The sequence below is a fragment of the Eublepharis macularius genome, chromosome 5 (assembly GCF_028583425.1).
Source record: "Eublepharis macularius isolate TG4126 chromosome 5, MPM_Emac_v1.0, whole genome shotgun sequence".
Taxonomy (NCBI): Eukaryota; Metazoa; Chordata; class Lepidosauria; order Squamata; family Eublepharidae; genus Eublepharis; species Eublepharis macularius.
Window position 1 is genome coordinate 145,487,530 of NC_072794.1, and position 25,424 is coordinate 145,512,953.

Below are 25,424 nucleotides of genomic sequence, written 5' to 3' on the forward strand. Positions count from 1 at the left end.
AGTCTTTGTTTAGTACTAATTTACAGAACAAGGTAGATGCATGTATTGTAGTCCATAGCAACACAATTCTTTGAAAACAATATATATATTACAAGAAAGATGTGATCAAGAAAACTTTCAAACAGCAACTATCATAAATTAATACATAAAATGGTGGTACCGAGTCATGCCTCTGGACAATACCCCGATGCTGTATTGACCAAAGAAATAAGCATCAATTTTCCTGAAAGTTTATGATGTTTGATTTATTGTAGGCATTGATACACCCCACCTTAAGGAACTTATGTGTTAATGTCTCAGGATCAGACTGTTAATGTGACTTCATGTAGTACACCTGATCAAATGAATCATTTACTTGCTGTGTTTGCAAGTTACAAAGCTAACTATATGCTCACTGAATAATTACAAATATTAACAGCATTCAAAGATGCCAAGTCCTTGAACAGAAATGTTACCACAAATATCATATCATGATTTTTACATACAAACACATTGTTTGGTCATTGGATAAAACACAAACTCTACCACAAATGTAAGAAATCTAATCTTCAATGAATTAAGTAATAATTTCTCAAATGGTAAATTTGACCAAAAAATATCAAGCAAGTTACTAGTTAACAATTAATTCAAATAAAGTTACATAAGCCAGTATTGCCATGTAAAAAAACCCAAACAAACTAGAAAATTAAGTAAGGACTAGACATGCTTCTAATGTCAAGCATCAAATAGCAGACAAACATTAACAACATAACATTTACTACCACCAAAAAGAAGACACAAAATCACTCAGCTATCTTTCAACTGAATTCCCACCTGTCATGTTGACCAAAGAAACGAGCATCAACTTGACCATCTTTATCTCTCAGTGCTTTAGCTGGCCAGAATGGAAAGCCCTTGAGTTTAGCCCAGACCAATGGATGTGGATTGCTCTAGAGAAAAGTGCAGTGATCATATAATGAGAAACTATTTTAAGCCCTCTATTACAATATTCCCTTTTTAGTACAGAAAATCTACTCTATTCAAATAACTATACAGTCACTGTTTGTAACTTATTCATTATTTTCAAGCATTTCACCAGGACAGAGAGAAATGTTTTCTCATAAATGTCAGTCCTTCTTATATTAGTAGTGGGGCCTAGGAATGTGCGCTTCGGGATTCAGGTTAGGTTTTAAAACCTGAATTGGGCTCGATTTGGGTAGATTCGGTATTCCCGAATGGCCCCGATTTGGAAATACCAAAGCAGAGCAACCTGAAGCAATTCGGGTTGCTTCAGGTCAACTGGGAGCACTTTGCCGCCTGTTTGCACTTTCAGCCAGCAAATTTTTGCAAAAGCTTCCTGGCTCTTTCATAGCAGAGGGGAGGGGGAGAAGGAATGAGTGACTCACTACAACCTCATCCTTCCCCCTCCCATCTGGTAAAAATTGGCGGGAAGCTTGAAAGCAGCACTTTTCTTGCTCTTTTGCAAACTTGCAAAACAGCAAAAAAAAAGTGCTGCTTGCAGAGATTCCCGCCAATATCACAGGATGGGAGGCGGGAGGAGGGAGGGAGATCAGAGAAGGGAGGGGGGAGTTAGGAGTGTCCAATCCCACCGTTGCATCCTCCTTCCAGCCAATGGATTCTCTGGAAAGAGATGCAGCAGGGGATTTAAATTAGAGGCTTGCCTTTGAGCCAGCTTCCATTCTGTTCCTGGCTTAGAGCAGAACCACAAGTGACAAAAGGCACAGATTGGACACTTGTCTGCTTCCCTCAAGTTTTGATGGGAAATGTAGGCATCCTGGTCTCGCAGCTTCGCTCTCTGACTGCTGTCCAATGGACTTTTCAACTGTCACTTGTCCAACATTCCGCCAAGTTGCCTACATTTCCCATCAAAACTTGAGGGAAGCAGACAAGTGTCCAATCTGTGCCTTTTGTCACTTGTGGTTCTGCTCTTAGAGAGAGACACTGAGAGAGTGCCTGTGGATTCTCTCAGTCTCTGTGGTGTGGCCTGGCCTTCTGCATCTTTCTGGACTGCGAGGATTCCCTGTGCTGTGACTGACTGACTCACCACTGGACTTCAGGAGACTGGTAGAAGAGTCAGTGACTGACCCACTGGGGTTTCTCTTTGGGGTGAGGGGGTTGATTATTTGTCTTGGTGGGGGAGGAGGAATTTGTTTTAAGCTTTGATTTTAATTTGTCCTTGATTTTTTCCCCTTGTTGAGGCCTTGAGTGAGTGAGTGAGTGAGTGAGTGTGTGTGTGTGGAAGAGGCGTTTGTTTGGGGGGAGGACTTGGGTTGCTAGATTTGAATGCTTTCCCCTTTTGAACCTTTTAAATTACTGTTATTTTGTTCTGTATTACAAGTTAATGGTGGGGGGCCTGTTTTTCAAAGTTCTTGGGGTGCTTTTTCAAGTTATTGTTGGAGGGCTGTTATTGTTGGAGGACTGTTGGGGGCGTATTTTACAGGTTACTGTTGGAAGGCTGTTTTTCTTGGTCTTGTTGGGGGGTTATTTGGTGCTTTATAGTTGTTCATTGCTGTTTGTAGATGCTGTTTTTAGATGCTGTTCCTGTTTTAAAGTTATTGTTGGTTCTAGTTCTTCTGGTTGTTCTACTTCTTATTTTATGAGGGGGCTTCTTTGTGCATTGGGGAGGCTTGAGTGGGCCTGAGGGTGGGCTGCTTGCCTGAGGGGGGTTTGCTTTGATTTGCTTGGCTTTAGTGGGTGGGCCTGAGTTCTCTAATTTCAGTTTAATTTTTGTTTTGCTTCAGTTCTTAGCAAAAAAATTCTGCAGTGTGTGTGTGTGTACTAGAGAGGTGTGAGTGGGCCTGAGTGGAGGCTGCTTGTCTGGGGGTGGCGGCTTTGATTTGCTTGGCTTACGTGTGTGGGTTCTGAGTTCTCTAATTTCAGTTTTTGTGTTCTGCTTCTTAGCAAAAACTTTCTGCAGTGTGTGTGTGTGTGCACGCGCTAGGGAGGTGTGAGTGGGCCTGAGTGGGGGCTGCTTGCCTGGGGGTTCTGGTTTTGTGTGTGTGTGTGTGTGTGTGTGTGTGTGTGTGTGTGTTCGATTTGTGTTCCACCCTCCCCGCATCAGCAGGCTTTTCTGTTTTCTTTGTTTAATTCGGGAGGCTCTATTGGCTAGTTTTAAAGTTGTTGTTTGAAGTTGGTGGCTGGCAAATTTTACAGTTGTTGTTTGGACTTTGGAGTTGGTGTTTCTTTTTGGTGTTTTACAGTTACGGTTTGTTTTTTACTGCTGTTGTTTTGTTGGTTGGGGGTGGTGGGTTATAGCAGTTTAGCGGTTGTTCAGTAAAAATAGCAGTGTTTGGGTAGCATTACTCTGGGTTTCTGAGAACTGCTTAGTTTTAAATAGTGTTTTTATAAGGTAGGCTAGTTGTAGGCCTTTGTCATTCTTTTTGCCCTCTAAAGTTAATTGTCAGGGAACCTAGTGTAGTTTTCTCCATTTAATAGGCTTTTGTAGGAAAAGATTTAGTGAGAGTTAGATAAGGGTCTGTTCAAGTAATATTCATATAAATAGGCTTCCCATTAGTTCTCCCTTAACTAGGGTTTCCCTGCCCACCTCTGGCATCCTTAGAGCCAGGCAGGGCATGTTTTTTGTAATAGGCTTCCCTTTATATTGGAGTTTAGGGCCAGCTTGATTCCTGAAGAGAAATTCAGCTGTTTGGTGGTATAGGTTTAGGTTCACAAAAATAAATAGGGCCATTTAAAAGGAGATTTCTGACCATGTCCAGGAACAGAGACACAAAGACAAAGATCTAGAACAGGTGGCTAGGTGCTAGGGGGGCATGTTTTAAAAACTTAAGAACTAGTTAGTGTGGGTTCAAGGAGAGGAAAAGAATGAGTGACAGGAAAAGCTGAGACGGGCCCCAGGGGAAAGGCTAGGACTAAGACTAGAGGGGTGGAGGGGAGAGGGAGTGCTGCGGCTATCCCCCCATCTGAGCGGAAGAGGCCCTCCCCTGCACTGCTGCCCTTCACTAGCCTGGCTTCTGGTGACAGCAAGAGGGTCGCAAGGCCCTCTTTCCTGAGGCAGCTACTGGAAGGCCATCCCCAACCCAGGTGTTTGAAGCAGGAGCTGGCACTGGGTGGGGGCCTGCTGCTGAGGCTCCCCCTTCTCCAACTGTTGAGACCCAGCAGCTGGAGGAGGAGCAGCATGTGGTGTCTCCTGGGATGGACATGGGGCACATGACTTTTCCGTACTTCATTCTCACCCCAGGGACCCATCGGATGTTGGAGGAACTGCAGGAGGAACCCCCTGCTGTGGGTGGTCCTCCCCTGTTTTCTGAGGCCAGCAGCAGACCTCTCATGGCTGTGCAGGAGGAGAGGGTGCTGGAGAAAGAAGTAGAGAGTGTGGTGGAAGGGCCCACATCTCTGCCCCTTCTTCCTCGTCCATCTGTGACTGCCCTGCCGAGGCACGGTGTGTCTGCCCCATCACTAAGGAGGTGTTTCCTGGGGGGCCCGTAAGAGCCTCCCCTGTGTGGCGTGGGCATCCCACTACCTCCAATATCTGGAATCACTTCCAGAGAACAGAGGAATCCCGTTTTGCCCAGTGCAAGCATTTTAGTCAACGGATCAGTCGTGGGAGGGATGTGAACCATCCCTCCACATCTGGAATGTGGAACTACCTGAACAGGCAACACCAGGCGGTGCTTCTTTGGGGGGAAGTTCAACTGGCACCACATAGATGCAGGCTAGCCAGGAGGCAGGCTCTTCTGGTGCTCTCCCCCCATAGGTTCCTGTAGGGCAGGGACGCCAAGCCTCTTTGATGGAGATACTTGGTACACAAAGCACTAGTGTGCCCAAAGAGAGGATCCAGAAGATGAGCAGGCGTATCATGTGCCATATCGTCAACATGATAGCTGTAGATGGTTAGCCATTCTCCATAGTTGACGACTTCGGCTTCCAGAGGCTGCTCCATGATGCCTATCCCTGGTACATAATCCCTGCTCGCACAATGTTAAGCAGGACCGTGGTGCCCTTGTTTTTTAGGGCTGCCAGGGACCATGTGAAGGCACGGTTGTCCCACGCTGCCGGGCGAACTGTGCACTTCACGTCCAACATCTGGACCTGCTCTAGTGTGTAGCATGCATTCCTCTCGCTTTCTGCCCACTGGTGGCAACCCGAAGACCTTCAGGGTGGGGTGGGGTGCCCAGAGTTAGGCAGGGACAGATGGCAGACTGCTGGGCCAGCTGCTGCAAGACTTTGCTCCATGCCAAGGTTCTCGATGTGGCGCACACAATGGAGAACATCATGGCCTTAAGGAGGGAGTTGGACAGCTGGACACCGTCACCATGGGGTGCATGGTGACGGATGGTGACCGCAACATGAGGGCAGCAGCGCAGCAGTTGGGCTAGGAGTGCATTTACTGTGCGGCCCACAAACTTCACCTTGTGGTGAAATCTGCACTTGGTTGGGTTCCCCCACAGAACCCCAGGACCCTGAAACTCGTAACTTCCAATATCTCCTGCAGAAATGTTGGAGGTTCATGAGTCACTTCTCGTGCAGTGCGAACTCCACTCATGAACTGCGCCAGAAGCAGGACAGGACAGGCGTGCCGGAGCATCGCCTGATCTCTGATGTAGTCACTCGCTGGAACTCCACCTGTGCCATGCTGGAGTGCTTGGTGGAGCAGCAGGCCACCCTCGAAGCGTAGCTCTCAGAGAGCGATGTTTAGAGGCAGGAGGATGAGTTCAGTCAAGAGGACTGGCTCACCATCTCCCAGACAGAGGAGGTCCTGAAGCCCTTCAAGGACTTCACTGTGGAGGTCTCGTCTGACATGGCGACCCTGGATCTGGTCATTCCTCTAGTGCACATGGTCCAGAGTTCAATGGCCTCCTTTGTGGACCCAGACACCACGTGCAGAAATCGTTCCAGCGGTGTGCGCACTTGTGAGAAGGCCGCAGCAGGGCACAGCTGCCTGGCTAAAGCCTCTCACAGAGAAGAAGTCGTACATGTTGGCGACCATGTGCGACCCGCGCATTAAGGGCACTTTCGCCAAGTGTGGCAGGAACCTCACACACATCAGAGATGCCCTCTGTGCAAGGGTGAAGTGTAGGCAGGCCAAGAGAGGCCGCCTGTCATCAGAGGGGATGGGCACATTGCACTCGCCTTCTCCCATAGAGAGTCGAGCAGTTGGTCTTCTTGAAGGTGAACGCACGGCTCTTTGATTTCTCCTGACTGGACTTCCAGAGCGACTGAGGTGAGCCCTCCTTGTGGCCTGCATCCTCTGCAAGTCTATGACCTGGGGAATAGCGCTCTTCCCATAATTAAAATTAAAACACCAGCAGGAGGGGGGTGGAACCCAGTGGCAGAAGGGATGCACCCTGCAATTTGCCCCCCCCCCACAGAATACAGTGCCCAGTCCCTGTGGGTACACATTTGTTCAGATAACTGTGAATAGAGGCCCCAGAAATGTTGACTGCCACTGGAACGTGAAGTCAGGGAGAGACAGGTTAGGTTAGGTAAACTGTAAACTGTAGAAGGACACAAAAACCCAAAGAAGCAGCCCCAAACTAAGCTATGCGTGCTGTTATTGTTTGTTATTGTTAAATGTTTTGAAAATGCTGTTGTTAAACATTGTTTAATAAGAAATGTTGTTAAATTCTGTTGTTGCTGTTAAATTTTATCAAGGCTGTTAACTGTTATTGAAGGGGTGGGTGGAGTGGGGAGGAATGGTGTCCGCCAGCTGTTGATGAAGCCCAGATCCCAACAGTGCCTCATAGGCAGTGTTCAGCCTGAAGCCTTTGGAACTGTGCTCCGCAAATGCCATTGTGTTGTGCTTGTGGCCAGTATTGTCTGGTTCTGCTCTGTGGTGTTTCCCCACTGGCTGAACTGAGAGCCTGGCCGCAGGAAATAACAATGATTCTGCTGGATGAAGTTGCAAGAGTGTCCCCTCGTTTCAGTTTGGTTTGGGTGGAATGAATGTGATGTGAGACTATGGTGAAGTTCCCTTTGAACCATTTCAGTTCTGTTCGGGAGGGGTGTAATAAGTGGTGTACTAATGCTGTTGTATGCTGTAACACCCCCTCAGCCCACTTGAGGGCAGGGCAGGCAAGAAATAATTTTTTTAAGAATTATTTTTGGTGTGTGATTCTCTGGTGTGATGTAAGGTTTTGTTTCTAAGTGGGACTGTACGTTGGGATTTGATTGTGCCCTTAATGCTGTAACCCCCCTCAGCCTGCTTGTGGGCAGGGTGTGCAAGAAATCCAAGAAATAAATTTTTAAAAAATTATTTTTGGAGTTTGTGTGATTATCTGGTGTGATGGTGGGGGTTGTTTTAATCTAGGACTGTAAGTTGAGATTTAACAGTTATGATGTGCATTGTGATGATTAATGCTGTTTTTAAGAAATAATTTTTTAAAATTAATTTTTGAGTGTGTGTGATTTTCTGTGGCAAAGATAGGGAATAATGGAGAATGGCTGGCCAGCCAGCTCTGATGGAGGATTTTGGTATGTGTGTTTTAGCTTCTGCCTTGCTATCCCAGGGATGAGCTTGCATCAAGGGTGCATGCCTGTGTTGCATGGCACCCACCCTGTGCATGAGTGCCCCTGGGAAGCAAATTTAAAAAGTTCTCATCATAGAGAAGAATGGAGGCTGCCTGGCCAGCTAGCTCTGGGGGTGATGGAGGATTTGGGGGGGGGGTGTCTTTGCTTCTGTTGGGCTGTTGGGGGTGGATTGTGAGTGGGACTGTGGTTGCGGCCATTAGCAGTCACAATCCATGTGTTTCTGCTGTGTGGGAGTTTTCCCCACAGTCGAAATATGGTGTGGATGGAAACCACCTTTGGGAGGCCATAAAATGGGAGGCCACTCCAAGCTACCTTTGGAAGGCCACTCCAAGCTACCTAAAAATCCTCCTTGGTTTTGCCCATAGGGAATAATGGGAAGTGAAGGATGGGGACACCTTCTTTTGGAGGCTATAAAATGCCCCCCCCCCAGTGCAATCTCCCTGAAACTTGGGAGGACTTGGGAGGAGAGGTAGGAGTAGGCCCCCTGAAAATTGGGTGCATTTTGCTTGCAAAATGCCACCCCAAGCTACCTAGAAATCCCACTTGGTTTTGCCCACAGGGAATAATGGGAAGTGGAGGAGGATAGAGACACCTTCTTTGGGAGGCCATAAAATGGCCCCCCAAAGTGCAATCTCCCTGAAACTTGGGAGGACTTGGGAAGAGAGGTAGGAGCGGGCCCCCTGAAAATTGGGTGCATTTTGCTTGCAAAATGCCACCCCAAGCCGCTTAGAAAGCACTCCTGTTTTTCCCCATAGGGAATAATGGAGAGTGGAGAAGGATGAGATACTTTCTTTGGGGGGCCATAACATGGCCCCGCAAAATCCAATCATTCTGAAACTTGGGGGTTCGTTAGAGGAGAGTTAGGAGAAGGTTACCACCAAGTTTGGTATGCTTAGGAAAGAAAATGCCCCCCTCAGGGCTCCCAGAAAGCCCAGGAGCATCTTCCCCATTGAAAATAACAGCCAAATCTTTCCTAATCATACTGTCAGATGTGTCCTGCTTATCTGCCATGTGTGCCTATTATTTTCTGTACTGTGTTTGGGGCCTCTGAGAATGTATAAAGAACTATTTGTGTAGCTATCTAACTGTGTAGCCATGCGCTGCTTATTTTGCAGGTGGCTGCTTTCACTTTCTCAACTGGCATGGGAACATCTCCTCAAAATGCTGGCCGGAGCCGTTATCTCCCTGAGACATGAAATGAGCTCATCCTTGTCTTCCCCTTCCCTACCCCCTCCAACCTTCTAGGCCCTGTGTGCCTAAATTCTAATGGTCTTTATCCCAAGGTGGGAACCCTGCCCTATAACTAACATTGCTTTCCCCCTTTACGTCACTTCTGCCAATGTTGCTGTTTGAGTGCACTGATACTGATGGATCTCTAATAAAGAAACTTTAACTGGACTCTTAGAGTGTCTTCAGTGAAGTAACTGGGGATCTAATTGGCAGAACCTGACACATACCCGAAGTGACCCAAACCGCAATTTCCGAAGCGGCTTGCTGCTTTGGAAATCGCATGATTCCGAATCTTTTTCCCAATTCAGATAAAACCAAATCACCCTGGCTCTGCACACCCCTAGTGGGGCCCTCTCTTTTGTACTCCAACCTACCCTCAATGCTCAGAGTAACAATGTATTAAAAATGTGTAAAAACTAACCTACTGAAATATCTTTGACTAAGTTGTAACCAAGCCATTTAGGGTTCTTTATAAATCATAACCAACCCAGATGACCTAGGAGACATTTAATGATCATGGGACACTGGGGGGCAGATATGTATTCCTAGCATAGTGATGTCCTTCACCAAACAAAGCTTCTATCATCCAAATGAAACTGTTCTCTGTTTTATACTTAAAACCAAAAAACACTGCAGCAAAAAATGCCCCTATGTCAACAATAGGTCTATTTTCAATACCTCCTCAAGTCTAGAAAACCCATTTTCTAACTAGCTGGGAAGGCTGATTGGGAGGAAGACTGCTGCCAATTACAGCAATTTAGCGTTGCTTTTATTTGCCCCTTTTGGCTTCAGGTATATATCTTGGGTGTAGTTAGGTATGAGCCAAATGGCAAGAGCCAAAGGGCTCTTAGCCCTTAGCTTAGACAACTGGCCTGTTGGATTTTAGACTGGCCCTAAAATACAGTTTGTTTTGTTTTTGTTGTCCTCTCTGTATATTTACATTGTGTATTTGTTTGACTTGTGAGCTGCTTTGGGCCTAGTTAGGGAGAAGAGCAGCTAATAAGCATACTAATTAACTAGAAATTATATGCCACATTCCTAATGTTATATCAATGTATGTATGTTATTCAGTTATCATAACAGCTGTGCAAGGCACGCTATTACCTTGTTATATCTTCACTGCAAATGGGGGATGAGGATGAAGTTATTGTTATGCCAAACCCTTAGTGAGTTAGTGAACTGAGTCATACTGCTAGTCACTATGAAAAACTCTACTAAGGGTGGTGTTAGCAAATGTCTGCTAAAATTTATGCATGTTATACATTTTAGCATCATCTCTTTTTTTGCATATGCACATGAATTGTAACTGATCAAATGCAGTGGGCACCAAAGTCAACTGATTTTAAGGTTTAGGTATCTCAGCAAAATCTGTGACACTCAGATTTTTACCAAGGTTCCATTATGGAACGAAAAATTCAAGTGCAAATGAATAGGCAAAACAATTACTTCAGAATATCTACAACAGACGTATCTTTAATATGCAGGCAACATTTATGAACAGAATCACATTTCTTTAGGTCCAATAGTAAACCCAACAATGATTTAAAGATGACGTTATAATAACAAGTCTATGTTATGAAATTAACACTTTTTTTTTTTACTTACACAAGGCTCACAAAACCAATTCTCGCGTTTTTGGCAAGCAGCTAAATAACATTCTGGACATACTTCTATTTCATTCATCTATAAAGAGAAAGATCAACTACGGTAGAAGTTGGGAGTATGATAAAGAAATGTCAATATTCTATTTTCTCCTGTAATCAGGAATAACATGTGCAGTTATTCAGACTTTCCTATGGTAGAGAATTATACATTTTTCTAGTACGTGCATCTTGGTATTTGACTAGACTAATTCTTATTTCTTCTACAACAAATAAGCTGTTCAATGTTATGAGGATATTTTATACATTAAAAATGCTTATATCATTTAATATTAATTTTATGAAGTATTTGTATAGTGTTTAAATATTTGTGTAGTATTTGTATAGTCGTGAAATTATAGTGTAAATTTGTGTAGTATTTGGATAGTATTTAAAGGAGTTGTGATCAAAAGAATAGAAACAGGCAGTATGTATTAAGTGGCAAGATGCATCAAATCTTCAAAAAAGAAATCAGGAGCAATGATTATACAAGTGTGCTGATAGTTGATAAAATCTTTATATTGTAGAATAGCTGAAGCTATTATCTTAAAGTAATTTACGAAGTCAGCTCCAACTTTGTAATGCTCAATCCCCTGGTCCATATTTTCAAAAGTGAATCTGAGTGAGTTTCTGAGAGAAAGATGGAGTAAGTAAATAAATTCTACATAAAGTCTCTACAGGAAATTAAAATCGTTGTTTGAGGAATAAATCTGCATGCAAATCATGGTAACTGCTATGCAAATGAGCACACTATTATTGAAATCAATGTTTTAAATGCAAAAAAGAACATCCTAACATTTCCTATTTTTATACCTATTTTCCATTTCCTCATATGCATACACCCCTCACATACCCCCATAAGAATTTGATTTATGTATGGCAAACTTCTTAATTAAAGCAGTCTGGCCTAAACACTTGACTAAATCTCTGTATTGTAGGCTATCTTAGACCAGGAAACAAAGATGTTTAAGGCAAACTCTTCAAGATTAAACACAAACAAGTGTAACACTGGGCTTTTTATATTTTTTCAATTTGCCTTTCTCAATGAGACTCAAGGCAGATTACAAAATATAAAAGCAATTCAATCAAACAGCAAAGACCTCCACTATATAGAAAGAAGACTAAGTATAAAATACATACCTCATGCTCACAGATTTTTATTATGACTTTTGCGGTTTGTGTCAATTTATGATTTCCTGAGGAAATAAATGGTAATATCTAATTAAATCTTTGTTGTACTTCCAATTAATATTTGTAGTTTAATAAAATTTTCTGCTATTTGAAATGGATTACGTTTTTAATAGGTATTTTTAAAGCTGCCAGTTCAACAAATTGCTCAAAAGGAAAAAAAAACCCCATTTTTAAATAGCACTTTGGAACCAATCTCTCTGTCATATCTCTGATCCAAGACCATTTAGCTTTTTACAAGACCTGGAAACAAACTGGAAGAATGTGAAGCTGATATAAAATTGAAATAAAGTACTCTGTGCTGCAGGCCGCAGTCTATTCCCTCATTGCCAAAGTCAAGACAATTTGTAATTTTCAAACAAAGGGAGCCTCATCTCTTAGATCATATTACAGTAACCTAGTGTGGATAAAGTCAGATCTTTCTTATCCAGGAGATGCTGCAACTGGCATAACAATCTAAGCAGATACAAGGTGCTGCTGGGCACTGTCTTCACCTGGGCATTCCAAAGTAGTGCTGGAACCAGGAGAACCCCCAAACTGCAGCCATTCGTTTCAAATTGAGTACAATCCCATCCAGAAGGAGCCATACAACTATTCCAAAATACACTAGCCCCTGAGACATCAGCACCTTCATCATGCCCAGAGTACGTTTCACATCCTTAAACATCCTTAAACAGTCAATCTCTGAACCCCAATGTGAGTTCAGGATCTCTACAGACATTCTAGCAAAAGGAGAAATAGAACAGTGTATCAGCATACTGATGGCACTGTATGGCAAATTTTCAAATGACATCATCAAAGAATTTCAGATAGTTTTAAGCAAGGCAGAATTTTGCAGCACTCTACACATCAATGACTATGGAGCAGAAAAGCTGAAAAAGTCCTTTTACTACACTGAACTGCTTACTGGTACTAAAAAAATGCAATGATGGTAGAACAGCAAAGTATCTCTTATTCCATAACTTCAGGCTCTGAAGTAAGATTTTGCCCATTTTCGAAGTATTTTTCCACAGACACTCCTGCTACTATTCCTGTTATTTCATTATCCCAAACTCTGCATAAACCAGAGGACCAATCAAATTCTTACAAGTAGGAGAGAAATGGCTGGATGGCAACCATCCAGCCATTTCTCCATTCCAGGCATCAAGCAAGGCTTTCACAGAACTGTGAGCCATATTATTGGAAGGAAATCCTTCTAAGAGGAACAATGTCAGATGATTTTCTAGTAAGTTTCCAGTAAGGAGCATTCCAACAGGACCCCAGAAGAGCCCTGCTGGATCAGACCAGGGGTCCTTCCAGTTGAACACCCTTGTCTCAAAGCAGCCAACCAATTATTCTGGAGGGCCAAAAAAGGGCACAGAGTCTAAAGCCTTCCCCTGATGTTGCCTCCTAGCACTGATATTCAGGGGTTTTCTGCACATCTTTGCAGAGGTCAGGTTGTCTGGTAAACCAAACTCCGTCAGGCAGTAATCTGTCATGACAAGAGAATTATAGAAATTTACCCGACCTTCATATCATTCTATTCTTGGCCAGAACAAAAAACCATGTCAAGGATATTAACAACAACATATGTAGAACCCATACCGTCATCATAGCACCCATGAAATCCTGAATCATACCACCCAACAGGATCTAATGGTTAAATCCCTTGAGACGTTTTTATATTTTCTATTATCTTATGAAAAGTCAACTTGACAATCATGATATAGTTGTTAGATCTGGTTTCAGAGATAAAAGGAAGAACCAGAATGTATACTATTTGCTATTCAATTTCTAACATCATAATATGTACCTTTAAACTATTTAATTTCAGAAAGCAGTATGACAGAATTAAACTAGAAAATGTGAAACAATTTAAACTATATTTTCTCTTAGTTTTTCTTCCTTGATTCTTCAAGGTCTCAGTTATTCAGATTTTAAGCTCTTTTTAAAGCATATCTATCATCTGTGGTGAAAGTATCATGATCAAGACTCTCTTCTTTGCATAAAAATAAGTCATTTTCAAGAGAACAAATACATACCCCCATTGTAAATAATGCAATTGTGCAAAATCCATTTGGCATCAGCCAAAAAAGCTTCAGTGCAACCATACATCTTCTTTTTAACATTCTGCAAAAGAAGTATGAAAAGAGTATTTGAAACTGGAAAATATTTTATAAATCTATCAATCTGGAATTTTCACAAAGTTTTTCTTAATACTGAGACAGAGTTTTATTCTTATAAACTAAGTGTGTAAACTAACGTTGAATTCAATTAGATAGTATCATACAGAGCTTTCAAATACAAGAATTTATTAGACTTGTAATGAGTATATATTATTTTGTACATCAGCGTCATTTGTTTACATACAATGGGAACATATTAAGTTTTAAGCGCTTTAGTGAAGTTACATGATTCTTAAAATTAAGTGCTGCAATCTGCCATATTCTCAGTTCCATCAAATACTGCATAGAGTCTGTCAAGTATTGTTATTATTTACATTATTTATAGTCCACCTTTCTCGCTGAGACTCAAGGCAGATTACATAATATAAGTCAGTAAAGTCAATTCCAAGGACATTTCAGTTTAATAGGGTATATAATATTTCAATGTAATAAGGTCTATAAATACAAATTTCCAAAGATTTAAACTAGCAAGAATCCATAGGTCTTGAAGAAATGCTAAATCAGAGCATAAGAAATTGTATGGCATATTAAACAGTGTAGAAACTATCCAGTAGGATCATTCTTACAGTCTATAGTCCCTATCCCTTTACTTATGTATCTCTTTGAGACCAGTTCCTTACAGTAGAGCCCTCCTATCTGAGTAAAAAGCCCTCCTGAATAATTCAGTTTTGTGGAAAGCCAGGAGGGAGGGGGGCTTTCTTGACCTCTTCATGTAGGCCATTCCATAAGGTGGGGGCCACCACAGAGAACTGCACATCTACAGGCAGCTGTTGATTTTGCCCTCATGCAGGGTGGCACCTGCAGAAGACCCTGTTCAGATGAGCAAAAGTGTCATGGTGGAACATAGGGTGAAAGGTGGTCCAAGATGGACCAAGTTAGCTGATAAGTAGCCAATGGAGTGACTGTAGAATGGGAGCGATATTCATGCTCCTCCTAGCTCCCGATAATAACAGAACTGCAGCATTCTGTACAAACTATCATCTCTGAGTTAACTCAGAGGGGAGACCTATGTAGAATGCATTACAGTACTCAAGTCCCGATGTTACTGTGACATGGATCCAGATACGCAGATGGGCTCTGTTGAAGTAGGGAGCCATCTTCCAGGCTAGACTGTTTGTAGAAGGTGCTTTTTGCAGTTGCCTTAACTTGTTTTTCTAACAATAGTGCTGGATCCAGTAAAGGACCCCTAGGTTTTTAACTGAGTCTGTAAGGGTCAGACAAACTCCACTGAAACTTGAGAGTACAATGTCCGTCAAGATCTCCAACTTCCCAGTCAGCATTACTTCCATCTTGCCTTGGTTCAGTTTCAATTTGTTTGCTTTCAGCCATTTGACCACAGCTGTCAGACAGCAACCCAAGATCTCTACTGCATCCCATGGTAATTTGGAGACTGAGAGCTGGGTGTCATCCGCATATTAATGGCATCCAATTCCATAGCTATGAATGGGTTCTTCTAAAGAAACCTAAAGACACAGAGGCTGAATAACATGGGGGATGAAGCTGTGCCCCGTGAAACCCCTCAAGTTAATTCCCACTCTGGAGATAGCTCAGCGCCAATGGCCTTTGAGTCCATTCCAGGAGAAAGAATTTAAGCCAGTCCAAGGCACATCACTCAATGCCAACCAACTTCTGCCTCCAAATGCCTCAGCAAGATGACATGGTCTACTCAAGGAAGTTGCAAACAGATAATGAGGAAAAGGGAAGGAAACAGCAGGAATCCCAGTTCCGATATCATATTCCCAATCTTCAAATCATAGTTTAGAGATCCAGAATATGTTACAGTCCTGTATTCCCTTCTCTTACACATTCCTTTTTTGTTTTGATTATTTGCATGAATTAAAGTTGACCTCTAATCTAAGGATCAAAACCCATGCCAAATCATGATTTAAATTCCTGGTTTAGCGCCAGCTACAGTATGGCCTGCTTACACAAGGAAGGAGACGGAATCAGAGCATACAACAGGAGGAGAACTGTATGATGAACTGTATAATATCTGAACTAGACTAGTACATCATATGTACTATTTAGAAACAAATACACTTAGCTAAAAATTCTACTGGTATCATGCTAAGGTGGAAGAAGAAAACCAAGTGATCTTACCCTTAAAAATCTTGCATGTACCAGTGTATAAATGGGACAGGGCAACTTTTCTTCTTACATAGAGATCCCTCAATTTTGATATTAGCCAAAAACAAAAAGGTTTGGGGCAGGAAAAAAATTACCACGTCAAAGTCAGATGCCTTTGGTCAATAATTAGCGAGTTCCCAAACAAATTTGTAAATTACGCTCCAGTGAAGTCACTGTGAATTTACACAAATAGAAATCTAGCACAAAAGAAAATTAAGCTTCATATTCCCAATACAGGGGACTGATTCCACAATAGAGAAAGGGCAAGCTGATTTATCATATACATGATGCCCCGGGCTGATTTTAGATATAAGCAATAAAATTAGTTACAGGCACAATAATAACAATCTAACAGACGCAAATAGGATTTTTCTCCTTGCTTTCAACTAACCTTTTCTAATGTACAAAGGTCCATTGCATGAAAGATGTATTCTGAATAATCCGGATGTTGTTCCAGTGAAACTGGCTTTTGAAATGGCTCTGTCTATTTCAAGGAGAGAAAAACAGATTCCATGTTTAATCAAGACTAAGCAGCTTCAAAATTCATAATAGCCAATTTTCCAAGCCCAGCTAGGTGGTCACAGAAAAGATACTTGCGGGAACATGAATTGTTTCCTTTATTATTCATTAAAAATCATGTACTAGCATAACCATAACATATTTGCATTTTATAGTTTTACCAGGAATTACTCATATTATCTAGTGGTGTGGGGCAGAATGTTGGATTAGGTGCGGAGAAACCCATCCAAGCTTGCCAGGAAACTCACTGGATAACCTTGCGCCAGTCATTCTATTTTAGTCCAACCTACCTTATAGGATTGTTGTGAGAATTAAGGAGGAAAGAACCACATGTGCTTCCTGAACTCCATGGAGGAATGCCAGGATAAAAATGTACCAAATAAATAATGATAAATAAATAACCCCACTCAGCAAAGTAAGAAGCCTTCCTCTCATCCAGCGCTCTATGGAGCCTTCCTCCAACATAAATGGGCTCTTCCACTGGAGGAAGACTAACAGGGCAAACTCCTTTGAACCTTTACAGAAGCAAACTGATCCCCACATCAAAAGGAGCTGTTTGCATCTGCATATCAAAGGAGTTGTTTGCATCTCCCCTCTCCTCCCCCCCTCCCCTCTCCTCCTCTATATTTGACCAGTTTCTGTTGGCCCTCCATGCATCTGATGAAGAGAACTGTGATTCTCGAAAGCTTATGCTACAATAAAATTGGTTAGTCTTAAAGGTGCTACTGGACTCTTTTTGATTGCAGCAAGGAGGGCAGCTTTAAAGGTTGCTGGTAGGATACATGATAATACTTATAGCCTAAGTATTCATACCAAGGCTCCAATCCTTTCAGTCAAAAGGAATGAGAAAAACTTTGATAGGATGATTATGGGGATTTTTTAAAAGAAACTGAATTAATCATGCTCTTGCCCTGCTCTTGATTTTCCAATCTTCTTACATATGTATTTCTTTTCCCAAAATCCCAGCATCTCAGGTGGAACTATCTGTTAACTGAATACAGCATCATATGAAATTACACATGTTAAGAGTTGTGGTCATCTGCTGTCTGTTCTCTCAACACACAGTCATACCAACATTTGGACCCTAATCCAATAAAACATGCCTAGTGAGTTTCCATTTTCTGCACAGCAAAGTACAAGCTCCCAATTGAGCATCAAAGCTTTGCAGCAAGAAACTTGTGCTCCTGCAGTTTTCTGAACTGTGACTTCATTGTATACCTACACACAACAAAAAAGGAACCACTAATATTTCTGTGAGCTCTCAAAGTCAATAGGGACAGAACTGGAATGGATAGGAGGTCAGAAGCAGAAGCATATTTCTATTCAAGCAACGTGAAACTTCAATATGTCAAGTTCTGAAGCAACTCCTAGTTCAACCAAGAGCAAATATGTCATGATCTTCTGTTCCTGGGCAGCAGAGCTATGGTCAGGATCATCTGAATAAACTTCACCTGTGAAATTATAGGTTGTGATTCATTTCAGACTGAATGGTAAATTCCTTCCCTTTTCAGAGTGTTAACAACAGAGAGCTGGGGGGGGGGGGTCTTTCATTGTGCATTGTACAGATATTGGGATGTTTGCATGTAATTGGGAATCTAAAGATTTAACTATTCAATCACAAACATACAATAAGAATCAAATATTAACACACATTGTCCTTACCCCTGGCTGTTTCATTTTCTGTAGTGCAAACTTGAGCAAGTAGGATAGCTGTTCAATTGTGAGCATTGTCATAGCTTTACTCTGTGTTTCTATGCATTCTGCTACAGTAATTTTCTAGAGACAAATGCAAAGAATGCTCAGATCAGCAGAACATCTATATATCCCTTCTTTACCAAGGCACATGCAGCTTGCTGTCACATGCAAACAACAATACTGAAATCACTCTTCCCACTAAGTGGTACCCATTGAGCTGTAACTATCAGGAAAGTGTACAATCTAAAAATGGAAGGCAGAGACATTATTCTGCCATTATGGCTGAAAAAATCAAGACAGCAATGCTTTTTGAGCAGTTTCTGATTGAGCCCACAATAGTCAGTAACTTATGAAACTGTGGAGATCACTGTGCCTGTATTCTTGGCAAAATCTCACTTACTTTTCCCATCTTGTCTAAGGAGTGTTATGCATTTTGTCATCTTGGTGATGGACTTCAGTCATGGACTCAAGAAGAAAGATTACAGGTAATGAGGAAGGAACTTGATGCCAGAGTGTGTGCAAGGCTAGAACGGCAGCTATAACTAAATCCACTGCTTATATAATTTTTTCCATTATCTTAATAACTGTACTGTGATTAAATATCTGTCTGCTCATTGCTAGTGATCAGGAAGGTTCTTTCCTTTCCAAACTGCTCCAATAAGCATATGAATGCTCAAACCACATGAGCAAGACCAATCATTCCTAGCTGGATATCTAGCAGGCAGGCACTACACAACTGGTTCCGCTCACTGTTATGTAAATAGTTCCTGAGGTGATATGGGAAGAGCACACAGCAAAACTGCCTCCATCATACTATGAGTAAGTGTGAACAAAGGCTGAGAGACTCAAACACGTCCAGGCTATTCCCCTCCCCCGCAAAGTTAACATAGAAGATGTAAGACAAAGTTAACATAGAAGACAGAGATGATCAAGAGTGGAGAGATAAGAAAACCTAAGACTGATAAAATATTAGCAAAGCCTTCGTTTGGAAGCATTTTCACACTATTTTCTTTTTTATCTTTCCAAAAAATATCAATGAGACACACAGACACATCATAGCAAACTAACCTCACATTCTGGGCAAAACCAATCCCCCTCTGGCTCCGCTGTCAGTTTCAGACACTTAGCATGATAAACCCGAGGGCAGAGTTCACAGCAGAGGACTTGGCCTTCCCGATGACAAACCCAGCAATAGAAATCATTCCGTCCATCCTGCGGTACAACATCAACAGGGTCTGTGGTGAGTGGCTGCTTCATATAGTAAAACGGACCATGTCTTAGTTCTGACTGAAATGTAGGCAAGAAAGACAGGTTTGGTTTCAAAACAAATTTGCAGTTTCAAATAAAATAATAATCAAACATAACCAACCCACCCTCACCAGTGTTTGATAGAGTTCATTTGTGTATTTTTTAAATTCAGTGCACAATGAACTTTTGAAAGTACTCCTATGCTCTGATTCTTGGTGATCCACCAGATTTCTTTTTTGTGTTTTGAAGCACCTTAAGAGTGTGTGTGCACATGCACATGAACACAACGCATGTGTGAGAAAGGAGGCACATACATACATCTCTGGATAGTAAAAGACACCTGACAGATGCCAAAGCTTATTTTGAACAGCTTGCTTTATTCCTGTGTTTTCCGCCATGCAAAGTCTACATGAGAAACTACTGTCAGGCTTCAGGACTATTAAACGACTGAAACTGATTTATCCTGGCAGATGTTAGCAACTTCCTACACTTAAAACTTATTTACCTATGAGACAGGACCATCGAGTGTATAAATGCCTAACAGTGACTGCAGGTATCACTTCATACACATAAGATGACATGAGATCTGGCCCAGGAATGCTTCAATAAATCTACCTTTAAATTGCTAGACTCCTTTTTATTAAGTTCTTTAGAAAAGAAGTCAGTACAAAATATGCTTGATTCAAGATAATTTTTTTTAATGATGCGAATTGTTTCTTAACAGAACAACATCCAGGGTATTTAAAGAACAAGCATAAGATAGCTTGCTCTCTTGTTAGCTTACCGCCAATGAAAGGGCTGAAATGATAAGCAAGAAAACACTTATTGAGATAAAAAGCAGTGGCTTAACTGAATTTCAACTCATTTTATGCCAGAATTATAAATCAATAAAAGGTTCTACACTTTTTCTCCCAGTTTTCCTCCAAGTCTTGAAAGGTATGGAATTCAACTAGACTGTTTATTCAACTGCCCCTCTCTCTACTGAGCACTGGTTTGCAGAATCAGTCCCTTGGTTTAAAACAGAGCTTGCTGTCTGAACAGTAACACCCCAGGAAGCACAGGAGAACAAATAGCCACTAACAAGTTAAAACCTGTGGAACTTTGTAGAGGAAGTTGGGAGGGGGTTGAAGGACAGCATCCAATCTCACTGAGATGTTGTTGTTGCCTCTGCTATAATTGTCATGGCCTGCAGAGTTCTTGCCACAAAGAGTTGCTGTATTTCTTTAAATGTCAACCTCTTCAGTGAAATTACAGGTGGCGGCGGGGGGGGGGGGGGAATCGCATCTAACCTATGAAGCAGCTTACTCAAAAATATAACTAAGCATAACTATGGAAGCTAAGAAACAAATGACTCCTCCTACTGGTAACCTCCACCAGAATAAATCCAAACTTGCTTACTCTTGTACAATAAGCAGACACTTACACATGAGTATGCATGCACATTTGAACAGGAACAAACAGAACAGTAGTGAACTCTGTTCCCATCTGGACAAACCTGAGAGAGCACCAGAGCTCTCTATTGAGAAAAATATTTTGTGGAAATAGCCTGTCATTGTACACTAAAAGTTTTCAGGTTTGGTCTTTTTCTAAAAATTCTTGTCCTTATTAAAAAGTAATCGCATTTTGAAAAGGCAACAATTAGACCAACTCAATATGATCTTCAATTTCCACTTCAGACAGTGGTGATCATATTTTAATTTTTAGTGAAAGAAGAGCTGCAAAACAAAACATTATGCGTAACTGATACTGTCAACTCTTTATTTATGAGCATATACTGGAAATTGCAAAGGAAATTGCTTGTTTATTTACAACAGAAACTGAGTTATTTTGAGCTGTCTCTTCCTTAGATATCTCTATGATTGCCAAAGAAAATAATTCTGTATGTTAAAGACAGCAGTAAAGGAAAATGAATTAACAATTTACTGCTTTGACAGCTAGATTCTTGTCAACTCCTAAGAAACACATGGTTTTAATATCTATGCAATTCTGCCAGTACTTTTAAAAAATGCCTTTTGCCAACTCACATGACCTGCAGGGTATATAAGATATATTTTATGAAAAGAAAGATTAAATAGTGAACTATTTCAGAACGAACTATTTCAATATTAAAGGAATTCCCTTCTTTAATAAGGTCCATGATGTCTCTATTCAAGCAATCCATCTTGTATTATCCAGCAGCATAGTAATCATTTCCTACAATGTATGTTACGCTTCCTATTGCAGTAGAGCAGGTATAAAACAATGCACTGCAGCATAGATAACACACTAGTGCAGCCAAAGAATAATACATACTGCACAGATTGACAAAATAAGCAAAGCACATGCCACACTATTAGTACTTAAGCTAAAGTGGTCCCACTGCTGCAAATTAGGAGCATATCTCTAGGGCTGACATGGCTTGAGACTGCTCCTCCACATCTCTTGGGTCTCCAAGAAACACCTTCAGCAAAACAGAAAGACCACACTTGAGACTTGACATCCCCCATATTTCCAAAGTTAGAAAACCAAACAAGAGAAACAGGACCGTAAAAATCTCTTATATACTCTTGGCCTTCTTTTTTGCGTAGTTTAGCCTTTGTTAACCAACTGATTTACATTATTTCAAAGTTAAGTTGAGAGAACCACAGGATAATAGAGATTTCTCAACTTTCACCATTCTTTCACCTCAAAACAAGTGACTGTGTAAAACAGTTACACTATTGTTATAAGCAGACAGAAGGAGGTGGAGTTTAGAGCCTTCGTGCTGTTATAAAATAATATACCAATCAAAAATAGTGATCACTCTGGGATTTCAGGACCACATAAACATAGCATTATTCAGGTATAAACATGTCCTGGCTAAAATACAAAGGCTGCAACCTACTTCACTCTCAATGGTTATTTATCTTTTGCAGACTTGGGACTTGCAGATCAGGAAACACTCCAGTTGCAACAAATTTCAGCTAAACAGATAGATCTGCACAGCAACTGCACAGTAGCAGTAATACTACAGATAGGTATACTATCAGTGTTAACTCAGTTCCGAAACATTTACATAACTAAAAACTACAATAGTTATAACTTCCTTTGAACAAAGAGTGTTCTCATGACAGTTTTTAATATGTACAGTACAGGCAACGATACTACCATATAATAATTACTGTTGTTGTTCCACTGGTAGTATTAATTCTTGTAAGGAAGTTCACCAACAGCCAGTGTGCCTGATTACCACCAACTGCGTAACAATACTGATAAATGTAAAACTGTATGTAAAAACAATAATAAAAAATAAATGTAATACTGTATGTAAAACAGAGCTAATTTACTCCTGAAAGTGTAGAGAAAACATATGACGTAAAAAAACCCCAATAAATCATATTTGGTTATATATGTAGCTTCATCATACCCAAACAAACTACAAATTTCAGTTGGATCATATAAAAATGTACAATAGTAAAAGTGACATGTTTTAGAATGACCTCACAGCTGCTTCAGAAAAGGTGCCCTCGAGTTGACTGAAGAAGCAATGAGTGTTTTGTAGAATGAAAATGCAAACATATCAAATTGTTAAGATGCTCTAGAGCTAAAAATCAGAGATTCTGCAAAGAAGCTGAGATTTTATGAGTATTCATCTATAACTACAGCAATTACATTGAACATAACCAGAATCAAACAGCACTCAAATTATTTACAATTATCTTAATCAGGGCACTTTCGCTGGTTAGAATTTCAGCTATATGTTAATTAAGAAAAGTCGCATGAAGCCCATTAAATAGCTACCTTTAAATATAGGGCAGTATTGCATGATGTCCCAATTATTTTCAATTGGTATCAATGAACACTGGAACACAAACTAACATCTCAGATACTTCTGAAGTGGGGGGGGGACAGGCAGAAATAAGGACACAGAAAACAGGAAATTCCTATCAGAAAACGTTCTATTCCAAAAATAACACAGCAATTGAGCAATGCTACTGTCATTGATGACTATCTTGCTGCTCAAGAGGGAACAGTGATTAAAATGCCAATGCCAAAACTGTTCACCAAATAGCCAGGGTAAAAGATGAGGCAATGGCATATATTCTATATGTACCAACCAGTTTCTTACTTGATTAGATCTGGCTTTTGTCTCATCTAGATTTATCAATGCAGCTATCATTACTAAATGAAAATCCACATGAATGATAACATGGAAACCTTTTCCAATTTGATATTTATTTTTCTTTATTTTATCTTAGTAAGAAGGAGAAGTAGTCTCATTAAAATTCTTCTATTAGTACTGTATACAGCATAACTGCATGTGGAATTACATGCATCATTTTGTTAATACAAACATGAAATTCATTCTGGGAGCAGTGGTATAGAAGGGACAGAGCTGTCTTGTTATCACCACTCACTTCCCATAATGCAAACTGTTTACAAAAAGGTCTCCCAGAAAGTAAGTGGTAGGACTGCTTTAAGAGTTTATCTCTTTCATAACATATTTAGAGGATATGAAAGCTCTAGCCTTAGTCCCACCCAATCTAAACTATAAATTAATCTATTGCTCTAAATCAGCATGACATCATGAAGGAATTTTTCCCTTCTAGGTGGTATTTGGACAAGCTTACTTACATCATAATTGTTACTCAGTTCCAAACCCAATTCCAGAATCCCCCAAACTATTTACATAAGGTGAATGAGACAAAGGACTTTACTGTGCCACTCTGCTCAGTTGCCCAGTTCTCTCTGTGAAAGATCAACAGAGTGGTACCTTGGTATTCACTCCTCTTTGAGGCACCTGGGCATTGGGGGGGGGGCGTGCAAGATAAAAAAAGTGTTTGAAATCAGTTTAAATAATAAGCCAGCAAAAACTGGCTTAGGTTTCAGTGTAAGAATGGACTACAGCATGAAAAGAGAGGCATTTTACTCCCACCATCATCCAGACACCTCTAGGGTCAGTTGCCTTATGCTTTAGGCCCAATAAGAACAAAGAAATGCTTGAAGTTGCTTTAGCTCATCTAGGCAGCCTCTCTAAAATCCAGACTTCCCTCCATGTTTTTTCCTGGTACACTGATCAAGTGCAATGGCCAAGTATTAAGACAAGTGTATATGTGTGCACATATGTACACAAATTCATTCTCCTTTCTTTTTGAATTTCTCCGCCTGTTCAAGTTGGTTACGGCCTGGGAGTACTGCTTGGGAGAAAGGAATCTGTTCATAAAGGGCAGTGACACTGATTACAGTTACAGAAGCTGCTATATTCAATTCTGAATTCCATTACTTACTAAAGATCTTGACTGGCATAGTAATCTCCCTCTTTGATCTCTCCTAGAGCCAGTAGAGAAGCATTACCACATATTGAACCAAGGGAAGGCTAGAGCATTTTAATCATCACTATGCAAATACAAACATCACATCAAATCCATGACTTCTATTACCTGCTCTTTATTATTACTGTTCAATAACCCAGGTTTCTTTTTCTTTTTAACAGGGCTTGTTGAGGAGTCTTCTGGGGAGTGACCGTTAGAAGAGTGTGGTGGGCTTGGAAACTTTCTTTTTTGTGCTGTTCGTTCAACAGAGCCAGGATCTATAAACAAAAATTATAGCAACATTAAGAACCCTTAATGTATCATCTGGACTGCTTACTGCAAATGCAAGCAGTCAGGGCACAGAAATTCTGGCTGCTTTTTGTATTTCACAGAACGAAGTATACACTGCCTTTTTATAAAACGAAGGAGAAAATGATATGAAGACTTTTTTAACATTCAAGAGTACTTTATTTGTGTTGTGAGAAATTCTACCAAATTCTCCCCTGCCCAAGTTTTAAGAAATCAAATACACCCTGCATATTTCAAATAACATATTCAAACAATGTTTAAACATTTCTAGCACTTTGTTTTATGAACTATGCAACTGTTACCAACTGCCTTTCATCAAGCCAATAGCCTGGGCAGGACAGCATGGAACTGAGGCCAAAGAGACAAACACCACACAACACAGGAAGTTCCAACAAGCTGCTTATGGAACAGGGCTCTTGTGAAAGGGATGAATGCAATTCAAGGACCAATGCTGGTCACCATTGTGAAAGAAGTCACTATCTCAGGAAAAGTAAGTGCTGTGAAGATAAAGCGACTCAACTATACATGCTCCAGAATTCTCAATT

General features: G+C 40.9%; 1 protein-coding gene across 5 annotated transcripts in view; it reads right to left on the minus strand.

The window, feature by feature from the left end:
• Positions 1 to 25,424, minus strand: part of ZMYND8 (zinc finger MYND-type containing 8) — a 118,386-nt gene that overhangs the window by 41,488 nt on the left and 51,474 nt on the right. For 4 of the 5 annotated variants that reach the window (XM_054979882.1, XM_054979881.1, XM_054979884.1 and 1 more), the window contains exons 3-10: positions 24,700 to 24,848; positions 19,121 to 19,339; positions 18,020 to 18,133; positions 16,230 to 16,322; positions 13,568 to 13,655; positions 11,499 to 11,554; positions 10,324 to 10,401; positions 814 to 929 (exon numbers count right to left, since the gene is read on the minus strand). In XM_054979882.1, coding sequence (XP_054835857.1) covers positions 814 to 929; positions 10,324 to 10,401; positions 11,499 to 11,554; positions 13,568 to 13,655; positions 16,230 to 16,322; positions 18,020 to 18,133; positions 19,121 to 19,339; positions 24,700 to 24,848 — 913 coding nt within the window. The remainder of the gene's footprint in view (positions 1 to 813; positions 930 to 10,323; positions 10,402 to 11,498; positions 11,555 to 13,567; positions 13,656 to 16,229; positions 16,323 to 18,019; positions 18,134 to 19,120; positions 19,340 to 24,699; positions 24,849 to 25,424) is intronic. The other variant, XM_054979883.1, reaches the window with a different exon arrangement.